Here is a 12,919-nt window from a genome sequence, read left to right as displayed (position 1 = left end):
TCCTTGCATTCTCCTGCTTCCATTTCTCTCCCCTGCTGAATTTTAGACTGTAAGCTGCTCTGGGCAGGGACCTATCTTCTGGTATTTTGTAAAACACCGCACACATGCTGCTTGAATAAGCAAATGATCTACTTTGTCTTGTTGGAGATGAGAACAACAAGCCTCACACATTTCTTCTTTAATTGCTCATCGTCTAACATTGTGTATGCCATCAATTGCCAACAGTGTCCTTCAGCTCTCTATATTGGACAAACAGGCCAAACCTTACGCCAAAGGATAAACGGACATAAATCTGACATCAGAAATCACAAGACAGAGAAACCAGTAGGAGAACACTTCAATCTCCCAGGACATTCTATACAAGATCTAAAAGTAGCTGTTCTATTACAAAGGAATTTCAGAAATAGACTGGAAAGAGAAGCTGCTGAATTGCAACTTATTACCAAACTTAAAACCATGGAGAGACCTGGTCTGAACAAAGACATTGGATTCTTATCTCATTATACATGACAAAGCCATTTTTCACCTTCTCACCCCTTGCTTTTTCCTGTAAGACCTATTGCAGTCGTTAAGAGTCGTCAACAGGCTCATCACAGCTATCTGCCAATCACCCAATCCCACCACCTTTCTGAGTAATACCCCTCCCCACCTTCTCACTATATAGAAGGGTCTGGTGACTTCTGTTTCAGTGTATCTGAAGAAGTGTGCATGCACACGAAAGCTCATACCAAGAACTAATTTAGATGGTCTTTAAGGTGCTACTGGAAGGAATTTTTTTATTTTGTTTTGACTATGGCAGACCAACACGGCTACCTATCTGTAACATTTCTTCTTTGCGATGTTTTGCCAGGCTGCTGATTTGGATGGCGAAATTGATTTGTCAACATGTTTTGATGTCACGGAATACCCCGTCCAGCGGAACTATGGCTTCCAAATCCATGTAAGAGAAACTTGCGGGGAGCAGGATGGGTCATGCAGTGAATTTAGGAGGTGGCTGCGGTTGGAAAAAATAGTAATTACTTCTGTAGCTTTCATCCAGTTTCAAATGGAATTTCACTTATCCTTCAAAGGTCCATAGCTTGGGAGATTTCCTAGGTCAGGGTTTGTTTAAGACCACTCCAGTATCTCCTGTAGCACAAAGTTGTTACTCTTCATCCTGGCCACAGTTCCCCATGCTTTGGTTAACATCCAGGCTTGACTACTGCAATAAGTTGCACATGGGGCTGCCCTCAGAAAACATTTGAAAACATTATCTGATTCAAAAGACTCCTGACTGAGGCTTGCTGGAGTGGTCACAACATATATCATAAATGTAATAAACTTATTTATAAATTTTAATTATAATAATATCATCATGACAATTTACAATAAAATCGTAAATAAAACAATCTCCTCCCAGTTCCCCAACTTTCTCTGAAGTTAGGCAGTTACTGTGGAAGAGAGTCTTGGTTATGCCACCCCAGTTTTTAAACTCCCAGTTTGCCTGGCGCCTTTTCTTAATGCCCTTGAGGTGACAGACAAAGACCATATTTTACAGACATTATAGCTTTAGTGTCTTTCTTTTCATTTTTGCTGTTAGGTTTTATTTTCTTCTGTTTCAGCCTTAGTACAGCTAATTTGAGATTGTGCATTCTTGTTTTTGTTTTTTTTAAAAAAATATTAGATTTTTGTGTGTGTGCTGCAAAATTGTACACACACAAATCATAAAACATAACATGGCTGAGAAAAATTGGTGACGGGGGCGGGGAGGTAAAATACTAAACATATTATTGTACAGTAAATAATAACAAGTTCACAGTAAAGCAGTTCAACGAATTATTCAATAAATCAACTTGAAAAGCAGTGATAGGAGTGACCTAATGAGTAGTGCTACGCCATATTGCAATATATGTTGTAGGCATGTCTCGTCCGCGCGGTTTCATTTGTATTCTTACAAAAGTGTGCTGCATTGCTCTTGTTCTAATAATCCAAATGCCAGACACTTGGGGATTCTGTGAATAGAAAAGCAGGGCTGAAAAAATAAACCCCAGTTCTGTTTCATTAAACTGGGTCCATCGGAAGTGGCTATCTCCATCCCTTGAAAAGGAGGGTGCCTTTCTGACTCCTTCTGGGTGGCCAGCCTCTGTTTTGCGTCCTATAAATAAATGGCTCCTCCTTGGGGAAAGAGAGGGGGCAGCAGATGCATCTTTCTCTGCAATCCTTTCTGGAAACCCCACTTAGGAACATTCACCAGGTAACCTGCCTTGGCCCTGTATACCTGAAGGAGCGTCTCCACCCGCATCGTTCTGCCCAGACACTGAGGTCCAGCTCCAAGGGCCTTCTGGTGGTTCCCTCACCGCGAGAAGTAAGGTTAAAGGGAACCAGGCAGAGGGCCTTCTTGGTAGTGGCGCCCGCCCTGTGGAATGCCCTCCCTTCAGATGTCAAGGAAATAAGCAACTATCTGACTTTTAGAAGACATCTGAAGGCAGCCCTGTTTAGGGAAGCTTAAAATATTTGATGAATTATTGTATTTTAATATTTTTCTGGAAGCCGCCCACAGTGGCTGGGGAAATCCAGCCAGATGGGTGGGGTATAAATAATAAATTATCCTAATATTATTATTGGAAAGGGATGCAAAGGATGCTTCCTTCTAGACGAACTGGTGCTCAGCATCACCTCTTCCCCTTGTGTTTCTCTTCCTTTTTGGCGTAGACTAAAGAAGGCGAGTTCACTCTCTCTGCCATGACCTCGGGGATCCGCAGGAACTGGATCCAGACGATTATGAAGCACGTTCGCCCCACCACTGCTCCAGATGTGACCAGGTAAGAAGAAAGGGGCTTTTCAGGGCAGTCTCCTATTCACTGGGCCTCCACACCTTCCTCCCTCCCTCTCTCTCTCTCTCTCTCTCTCTCTCTCTCTCTCTCTCTCTCCCCGCCTCTGTTCTCTCTCTCTCTCTCTTTCTCCATTCTCCTTTACTGACCCCCTCCTTTGGATCCTCACACGGCTCGGAAGCTGCTGTTTGGTGCCTCAGTGCCAAATTTCTCGGCTGCGGCTTGTTCCGATTCCACGCCACCGTGCGGCACAACGGCTAGAAATGTTGGGTGGGTCTGGAGCCAGGGAGACACAGACTGAAAAGTCTGCTGGGTTACAAAGCGCTCTGGTTGACCCAAGGCCAGTCGCTCTCCCTCCCTCACAACCTTCCTTCAAGGAAGGGCAGGAACCGAGGCTCACACACCTGTTTTAATCTGTAAGACACTGAGGGCATCTTACCGAGGATTTCTCATCCGTTTAGGAAGACTTGTGAGGAAATGTGTGATCAAAAGTCGCAGAATAGTTCAGAAGCAAAAGTTTATTCCAATAAATTGAAAAGCTAAAGAGCCCAGAGTTGATTGATGAGATCCCTCAGCCTTGGGCCATTTAAAGAGTCCTAATCTCTCCTTTGGAATCCACACTGCATTGCATGGTGGGTGTTTTTCTCCTTGGGAAAGATGTCACTTCAGAATTGACTCTTAGAATTATCTGTCAGACTTCGTTGATTGCAGGTGTTTAGGAAAAACTCGAAGTCCCACTTGTTTCTGCCAGCTTTTTCTTGAGCCGCATTTGTTGTGTGTTGTATTTTAGTATTTGGGGGGGCTTTTTTCAAAAACTGGCTTTTAATTATTTTGTTGTACTGTATTTTAATTGTACACTACATTGGGAGGAGTCTCCCGACCTTAAAGGCCACATAAAACTATTTTAAATAAAGCCTTGATTCTCAGCTTTCCTGAGGCTCAGGGCAGCTGCCTGAATTGCAAATATTCCATTATATCTCCAGTGTTTTTCAGTGTACAAAGTGATTCGCAGAAGAATACGTACAGTCATGGGGAAAAGAAAGTGCACCCTCTTTGAATTCTGTGGTTTTACATATGAAGACATAATAACAATCATCTGTTCCTATAGCAGGTCTTAAAATTAGGTAAATGCAGCCTCAGATGAACAAAAAAACATGGCATATTATACTGTGTCATGATTTATTTAACACAAAAAAAGCCAAAATGGAAGTTGTGAGTGAAAAACTAAGTACACCTTATGATTCAATAGCTTGTAGAACCACCTTTAGCAGCAATAACATGAAGCAATAATTTTCTGTAGGATTGTATCTGTCTCTCACATCATTGTGGAGGAATTTTGGCCCATTCTTCTTTACAACTTTGCTTCATTTCATTGAGGTTTGCTGGCATTTGTTTGTGCACAGCTCTCTTTAGGTCCCACATAGCATTTGGGTTGAGGCCTGTATTTTGACTGGGCCATTGCAACCCCTTGATTCTGTTCTTTTTCAGCCATTCTGTCGTAGATGTGCTGGTGTGCTTGGGATCCTTGTCCCTGTTGCATCACCCAATTTCAGCCAAGTTTCAGCTGTTGGGCAGATGGCCACACATTTGACTGTAGAATACTTTAGTATACAGAGGAGTTCATGGTTGACTCAATGACTGCAAGGTTCCCAGGTCCTGTGGCTGCAAAACAAACCCAAACCATCACCCTTCCACCACCGTGCTTGACAGTTGATATGAGGCTCTTGTGCTGACATGCTGTGTTTGGTTTTTGCTAAACGTGGCGCTGTGCGTTATGGCCAAGCATCTCCACTTTGGACTCATCTGTCCAAAGGACATTGTTCCAGAAGTCTTGTGATTTGTTCAGATGCAACTTTGCAAACCAAAGCTGTGCTGCCATGTTCTTTTTAGAAAAAGGAGGCTTTCTCCTGGAAACCCTTACAAACAAACCATACTTGTTCAGTCTTTTTCTAATTGTCATGAACTTTAACATTTAACGTGCTAACTGAGGCCTGTAGAGACTGAGATGTAACTCTTGGGTTTGGTTTTGGTTTTTTGCACTTTCTCTGAACATTGTACGGTTTGACTTTGGGGTGAATTTGCTGGGACGTCCACTCCTGAGAAGACTGGCAACTGTCTTGAATGTTTTCCAATCTTGAATAATCTTTCTCCCTGTAGAATGATGGACTTAAAACTGGTTTGAGATGGTCTTAGAACGCTTCCCAGTTTCATGGGCGGCAGCACTTGCTTCTCTAAGAGCATTGTGTTCTCTTTCCTCCTTGGCATTGAACACAAACACACCTGAATGCTCCAGACCAACAAACTGCTAAAACTTCAGCTTTTATAGAGGTGAACATGCTGATGATCAGTTAAGCAGGAGCATTTGATTAGCAGCCTCTGTCTGCTACTTAGCCTCTTAATTCCTATAAAGCAGTAAGGATGTACTTAGTTTTTCATACATGATTTCTCCATCTTGACTTTATTTCTGTTAAATAAATCATGCCACGGTGTAATATGTCCTGTGTTGTTGTTCATCTGAGGTTCTATTTACCTAATTTTAAGACCTGCTAAGGAACAGATGATTGCTATTATCTCCTAATATGTAAAACCACAGAATTCAAAGAGGGTCACTTTCTTTTTCCCATGACACATGTAACCCCCCTCTTAAGAGTCAATGGAAGCACCGCCTGGGTGTGTTTTCAGGGGGTGTTCTTTCAGTTTGCTGCCTCTTTCTTTCCTCTTCTACCACTTGCATTCTTCCATTCTCTGCCCTGTTCTGACCCCTCCCTAGCAACCGCTTGAGGACGCTCTTGCTTTCCTTCTTTTGAGAGCTGTGATTGGAAAAACGGAGCCCATGGTTTCAACCCAGAACGACCCATTTCCCTTTCTGCTCCGTCCATCACCCTATTTCTCTCTGGGTGCTTCTGAACCCTCTTTTCTCTCTCTCCTCACTCCTTCGTGTGTTTAATTTCCATGCGTTCCCAGGAAAAGCTTCTCTTTGAAACTATCCGTGCTGAAGCCCAGGTTGGAAAACTGTGTTCTCTCCTGTATTAATGTTTTGTGGTTTGTATATATCTCGTGATTCACTGCATGCCTCCCCTATCTTTTTTGCACTCTGGAGGGGTAAAAAGTCCTGCTTTTCTGCTTTGGGAACAAACAGTGGGATAGAGGAGAATGGGGGAAAGAGGCAGCTCCCAGTTTCGCCGCTGATTATCCTCCTTTGGCTCAGCGATACTTTCCCCGTTACATCTTGACAACGAAGGCGCACTCCTGCAGCTGAGTCCTGTGTTCGAAAATGTCACATGGGAAAAGCAATACAAGCTGCTACCTCTGCGAAGGACCCAGAAATGACCCCATGTGTATGACGTTACCTGTGTCTGCTGGTCACCTTTCCCATCTGGCGTTTTCACACATTCCTGGAAATGCCTCAAGGGCGTTTGGAAGCATTGGAAATGTTTCCCTGGAAAAGACTCCTGGTCTGATCAGGTCTGTGCCTTGGAAGGGGGCAACAGCCGAAGATGCAGAAAGTCTCTATAGCACAGCAGATTAGCGTTGAAACTTCCTGTTAAGAGATTGTGGGATCTCTTGCAGGTACTGTTTGTCTTCAGAAGTGTAGGGAAATGCCTCTCTGCCACCATTTTGCTAAGTGACTGGTATCCAGGCTTCAGTTCCAGGTTGGGCAGTGCTTGGACCTGCCATGTTACCAGGATAGCTGGTACCTGTAGCCAGTACTGGTATCCAAGGCAGCGAGAGCCTGGGCATCTGATGAATCCTTTTGATGGATCTAACCTGCAAATTAGATGCTGTGTTGAAATCCTTAGGCCCCTGGGACATCTCTCCAATTCTGGGCACCACAATTTAAGCAGGATATTGACAAGCTGGAACATGTGCAGAGGAGGGCAACTAAGAAGATCAGGGGTCTGGAAACTAAGCCTTATGAGGAGTGGTTGAAAGAGCTGGGTATGTTTAGCCTGGAAAAGAGGAGACTGAGAGGAGATATGAGAGCCATCTTCAAAGATTTCAAGGACTGTTACGTGGACTGTCAAGCTTGTTTTCTCCTCCTCTGGAGGGTAGGACCTGAACCAGTGGATTCAAACTTAGTCGGAGATTCTGGCTAAACATCAGGAAGAACTCCTCTCCTATTTTTTAAACCCAGTCTGCCACTTTGCATGCTGAAGGCTGGCATGTGTCATGTTTTGTCCATAGGCCTTGTCTGGCAGCTCCTTTTAGGTTCTCCTCCGATGTCTGAAACTCTCTTCCTTGCTTGTCTGCTGCCTGTGTCGTCTGCCTCTTTTTCTGTTCCTCTCTCAATACTGGCATTGAGGGCTGCCGCTTTCCTTCTTTGATGTCGGCAGTAGCTTGCGTTAGGCCCTGCGCTGATGCCTGTCGTGTAGAAGTAGCGAAGCAGTGTGCTGTCTCCAAACGCCAGGACTGTTGACTGCAAGCCAAGGCCCTCTTCGCACATGACACTTTCCCCGCAACATGGGTGTAGTCAAATGTCCGCCTTGCCCGTTGCAAAAAGTTGCCAAAGTGTCTGTCCTGCCACAGTTGCATGGGTTTAGAAGTTGCGGTGTCCGCTACCGTTTCTGGCCACACACACACACAATGGTGGCAAAAAGTAGACGTTTGTACGCTTTTACAGCTTGTATGCTTATTTTTGCTTTATACAGACGACAACTCTGAAAGGCTTTGGACTTGAAAATCCCACGCAGGCAGGTCCACTTGCTTCCTGATTTCTGTCTGCCAGGTGGAAGTTGTGCTGCCTGTGTGGGATTGCTTGATCTGAAGCCACCCACTTGAGTGGGGAAAACACTAAGAAAACCTGAGTGTTCAGTACAGAGAAGAGCTTGGAGATGTTTCATGGAGAACCTTTTCCAAGGAATCCATTTAAGCATGTCTACCAAATTTCTCTGCAAACCGACGTTTACTTTTGTGCGATCAGACTTCCCCCCTCCATTGTTAAATTGAAGCCTGACAGCCAGTGTGCCCAACGAAGGCCACGCCCTCTCCTCTTTGGGAACTGAACTGAGTGCAGTGGTTTAAAATAAAAAGAAAGAAGGAGGAATGATCGGGGATGCCTGTATCTCAATGGGCAAACAAGCCCAGCGTTCATCTTTTATTATCATTTAGGCTTTCTCCTGGGGTAACGTTGTCCTTCCCTGAAGATGGGTCCCATTGAGGAACCTGTTAAAATAAAAGCACAGGAATGTACAATCAGTCTACCATTTTTGTGTGTGTATGTATGGTAGGGAAAATCTCATCTTGTATTCAGCCCTGAATTCTGTAACTTAGGAGGGTTTCTGTGAGGCTACTCGTAGGAATTATTTCACCTTGCCTTGCAATCACCAGCAACAAAGCTAGTTTTCTTTTGAGGACACACTAGATCAAACTGTTGAGAGGAGTCCTTTTGTCCTTGTGGGGTTTAATGAGAATTGGGGAAAACCCTGACAGAGTGTGACCAAAATCAGGCCAGTTTGGGAGAACAGTTACACTTCCCACTTAGTAGAAAGCAGATTTTTACAAAGGACCTTCCCTGGTCGTTCTGATTGCCATACTTCATAACTGTTTGGTTCAGAGCATGTGTGTATGTAGCCCATAATGCTCAGGTGTGTTCTGAACCACCTTGAAGTCCTCCTCTAGGTTGGAATGCAAAAATGAATTTGCAAAGCTTCTAAGCTGCTTCAGACTTCAGATGAAGGGGCGCTTCACCACTCACTAGTTTTGATAGGCATCAAATGCTAAATCTTGCAAGAGGGAGATAATTTCACAGGCAGATCAAGAGCAATAGCAAAAAGCTTCAGAGATAGCATGGCCCTGGACATTTCAACAGGCTTCGATTCTTCCCTCCCTGCCCCTACTACCTTCTGGCTTACAGTGGTACCTTTACATAGCAAAACTGAAAGGGGGTAGATATACAGATAGGAAACCAACACCAGCGCTGATGGTTTTTCGCTCTCTTGTCCACTTTCCTCCCTCCTTGCCAGTTCTTTGCCCGAGGAGAAAAGCAAAACCAGCTCGTCCTTCGACTCCTGCCCCAAGCCGAGCGAAAAACAGGACGCCGAGCAAGCGGAAATCGACCCTGAGCACAAGCGCAGCCGCGCCCGGGAGCGCCGGCGCGAAGGCCGCTCCAAAACGTTCGACTGGGCCGAGTTCCGCCCCATCCAGCAAGCCCTGGCTCAGGAGAGAGCCAGCGTGGCGGACGCTTCCAAAGGCAGCGGCGCCCCTTTCGCCAAGGAGCCTAGCTCCACGGATGCAGACCCCGGGGAGCTGGAGAGGGAACGTGCACGGCGGAGGGAGGAGAGGCGCAAGCGGTTTGAGAGCCTGGATGCCCCCGACGGGGGATGCCCGGAAGATTTTTCCCGCATGGAGGTGGACAGGCTCCCGGGGCTGCCCAGCCCTTCGGAGACCAAGCCGCAGAACGTCCACGTGGAGATCGAGCAGCGGTGGCACCAGGTGGAGACGACCCCTCTGCGCGAGGAGAAGCAGGTCCCCATAGCCCCTCTACACCTCGCCCATCCGGACGACAGCAGCGAGGCTCTCCACAAACAGCACCTCACCACACTCCTGGAGAAGGAGGTAAAATGGAGGGAGGGAAGAGGGCAGGTGGGTGGGACTTGGGCTCCTCCAGGCAGGCTGGCTTAGGACTGATGGGAGTTCAAGAGGCCTAGCAGCGAGCCCTGGCAGAAACAGAGGGATACGAGGTTAAAGCAGGGGGCGTCAGTTCTCTTGCTCACACTAATCTCTTCCCACCCACCCTCCGTTTGCAATTTGCTTACTGTCACTTTAAATATGGAAGAAGCATGTTACACTAGCTTGCCTTTCCTCTTTAACTCCCAATAGGGCAGGGCTAGGGAACTGGATCCGTTTCTGTCCCACCCTTTCACTGCCTACCTGTCAGATCACCTGGCACCCCATTCAGCGATGGGGCGTTCGTGAAGTCCCCACCATGGTTGAGACTTCAAAGTGCCACACTGGGTTTGCAAAGAGCCCTGTTGCCACTTTGGAGTGGCAACAGTCAGCAGGTCATTGGGGTTTCAAAGCACCAAGCAGGGCTCTGTGCAAGCAGCAGGGAGCTTGCACATAGCTCTGCTCGGTGCTTTGAAGGCCCTTTCAAGGACTGGCTTGCCACATGCAGCCGAAGCGATGCATCCCACGGAACTTGAAGTCCAAGCTCCGCTCTCTTCTGGGATCGGCCATCCTACGGAGTTCCCTCGGCAGTGACTGCCAAACTCTTTGGCCAGGATACAATCGGGAGCACCTGTGACATCATGCGTGGGGCTTGCATGTGAGCGTGGCTTGTGGGAAATGGCCTTGCAGGGCAAATTGGAATTCATGCTGGGTCACATTGTTGATTTTGCAAAGCATTGCTCTCATTGTTGTAATCCTCTCTGAGTATAATCTGGGAAGGCAGCATGCAGTCAAAGGGGTGGTGCTGAAATTTGGCCCATGGACCAGAGGTTCCCCATAACCTGTGATATTACTGGTCCTCCTTAATTATCCGGAGATGGATCTAAATTGGCAAGCCTTCCCACTCTTGTGGGATATAAGAAACCATTCCTTCTCTTCCCTCTACCCGGGAGAGAAGTGTCCAAGCGTGTTGACCTCCATGGCTTCATTTACTTAGAGAAGCTCAGCTCACCTTGGCACTTCTGCATCTTCACCAAGTGAATTATGTTTAGTTTATCTGACCTCTTCTGCTGTCCTTGTAGCATCTGCTGTTAATGAGCCAGTCCTGGGGAGGGGGAAGAAAAATGCAAGCCAAGCCTCACCCATCATCTAAGCCCATGCCTTTGGGGAGAAACTGGAGATAGAATGGCTTCCTAGAGCACGATGGTTCCTGGAGAAGTTCTTACCTTAGTTCCTACCCCAAAGCTTGGTATAGAGGAGAAGCTCCTGTTAGGAGGTTGCAGGAGAAATCCACCCAATTCATCCACCCAGTTTGTATAGGGCAGCCGGTCACCTTGCCGGTTTGGAGCTGTGGATGTTTTTGAATGACGTCTTTGTGGTCTTCTCCCTTCCCTCTTGTGCTTGCAGCTGGAGCAGAGCCAGAAGGCAGCCTCTGAACTCCTGGAGCAGAACCGCGCTCTGCAGGACCAGCTGAAAGTAGCTTTGGGCCGTGAGCAGAGTGCCCGGGAAGGTTACGTCCTGCAGGTAGGAGAGCAAGGCCAACGTCCTACTTGGTTGCCGTCGCTCAAATTTAATCTGTGGGACTTCAGTCCAGGATGCTTGTGGGGACGCACCTGAGTGGGAGACACAGTTTGCAAAACCTTCAGTCTTCCACGTCGTAGGGGTGAGAGAGAAGCTTTTTGCATTACCCTCTTTTCTGCAGGTACAGAGCAAGCTCCTCTTTTCAGTACTGCACTAAGCAGCCTTGTTGTTCGGGAATTCTGAGAAATCATTCCAGTTTTGAAAGCAATGGTTTAAATCAGAAGAGTTTTGGAAGGTTCGGTCCACCATCTCCATTGATAACCATGTCTGGTTGTATCCAAACATAGACTAAAACCTGCCTCTTGATCTTAGGAAACTTCATGGAAAATTGGGTTGCAGTATCTTAAGAGGTGTCAAAATTGATAGCAAACAAGCCACTTTCCAAAGTATGTAGTTGATAATGTAATTTGTTTCTAGGGCTGTGTGTGCCCCGCTCTCCTACTAACTGATCCAGGGCTGCAACCCAGGGAACACCCAATCTGGATCTGATCCTGACTCATTTTTGTCCATGGGGTTAATGTTTAATTGGGGTTTTTAAAGCCTACACGGGCAAGAGAGAAGGAGACATGGCGTCTCCTCCATCACCCTGCTGACTACACTGCTGAGAGCGGGAGGGTTCAATCCTGCTGGGTCCTACTCTGCTACCATGTTCCCTAACTGATGAAGCAGACTTCCTGCAGGGGAGTAAACATAGCTCCCAAGCTGGTGTGTGCCATTGTCAGTTTGCATACATTTCAATTAACAAGAATTAAAAATTTTAAAGTATTAGTTGCTTGATTAAGTGAGGGTGCCTTTGGGTTTATTAAAATGTGTTTCAATTTAATGCCCACTCTTCAGAGTTGCAAGCCTAATATTTTTATTTTGTAAGTAGCTTTGATAAAGAGCGACACCATCCTGCAGAAGCATCCTTCCCTTTTCATAATGCATTCAACCTTCTGGAAGAGTTGGCCTTTTGTCCAAGACTACCCAAGTCTCCTGATGGAGAGAGATCATCTTTTGGAACAGAATCTCTTGCATACTGACAAAAGAGAGCAGATGCTGCCCATTTGCTAGGTTATCTGTTGTGCCTTCAACCTGATACCCTGCACCTATGGCTCCTTGCTATTTTGCCATTTGTGTAGGTGATAGAGGTGGTGTTGTGCTGTGGGGTGAACCTCCTTTCCCTGGGGGACACTGGCAGATGATGATCACTGTACAGATTGCCAGGCTCAGAATAATGCGACGAATTCCATCAGGTCGCACCAGATAACCTAAATGCTTCCTCTCCTTTTAACCGGGCCCAATAGGAGTACCTTTGCTTATAGGACTAAGAAGCTAACGATGTGATCCTATGTCTCTCTACTCGGATGTAAGTCCAATTAAGTTCAGTGGGACTTGCTCCTGGGTCAGCGTGCATAAGATGGGGCTTTAAGAGACCTTGAAGAATTGGTGAAAGACCGATAAAGCAGGCATGCTGGTCACCCCAGCGGGGAAGCAAATGACCCTTGGGAAAAGCAGATGGTTGCAGCTTCTGGGGAGCGTTTTTGCCAGACTCCTCCCAAAACGGCAGAGCCCGGGTGAGCTCCTAATCCTTTGCCTCCTTCCCATCCCCGGTTCGTAGCGCTGATGTTGCAGAATGTTCTGCCCAACAAGACAATGCATATCTATCTTCAGGATTCGATCCACGTGCATGTTGAACTGAGCCCCTCTTTGAGCTCTTGCAACGTAACCTTTCCCGTGTGTGTCCTGCCTTGAGCTCGATGGCAAGTGGAGCTTCTCCAGCCCATTCAGTGCTAACAGAAGTTGAGCATGACTGTTTTTCCTCTCCCCCCCCCCCCAAGACACCAGTTGTATCTTCTGCCTCCTGTGGGGCGAGGGTGGAGAGGGTCACTCTACTAATCTCTCTTGGGTGTGGATAATATTGCATGGGTTGTTTTTTAGGG

At 46.6% G+C, this 12,919-nt stretch overlaps 1 protein-coding gene across 21 annotated transcripts in view; it reads left to right on the top strand.

Moving 5' to 3' along the window:
• Window positions 1-12,919, top strand: part of MPRIP (myosin phosphatase Rho interacting protein) — a 154,807-nt gene that overhangs the window by 121,228 nt on the left and 20,660 nt on the right. For 19 of the 21 annotated variants that reach the window (XR_014557751.1, XR_014557752.1, XR_014557753.1 and 16 more), the window contains exons 12-15: window positions 851-940; window positions 2,692-2,801; window positions 8,774-9,365; window positions 10,824-10,940. Coding sequence is in view for 16 of the 21 variants with exons in the window: in XM_083711219.1 (XP_083567345.1) it covers window positions 851-940; window positions 2,692-2,801; window positions 8,774-9,365; window positions 10,824-10,940 (909 nt within the window). In the remaining 5 variants the exon portion in view is untranslated. Of the gene's footprint in view, window positions 1-850; window positions 941-2,691; window positions 2,802-5,774; window positions 5,814-8,773; window positions 9,366-10,823; window positions 10,941-12,919 lie in introns of all 21 variants that reach the window. The other 2 variants (XM_083711216.1, XM_083711224.1) reach the window with 1 other exon arrangement.

The sequence above is a fragment of the Podarcis gaigeae genome, assembly GCF_964106915.1.
Source record: "Podarcis gaigeae genome assembly, chromosome: 14".
Lineage (NCBI taxonomy): Eukaryota > Metazoa > Chordata > Lepidosauria > Squamata > Lacertidae > Podarcis > Podarcis gaigeae.
The sequence above is the reverse complement of the archived record's forward strand: the minus strand, read 5'-3'. Positions and strand labels throughout refer to the sequence as shown.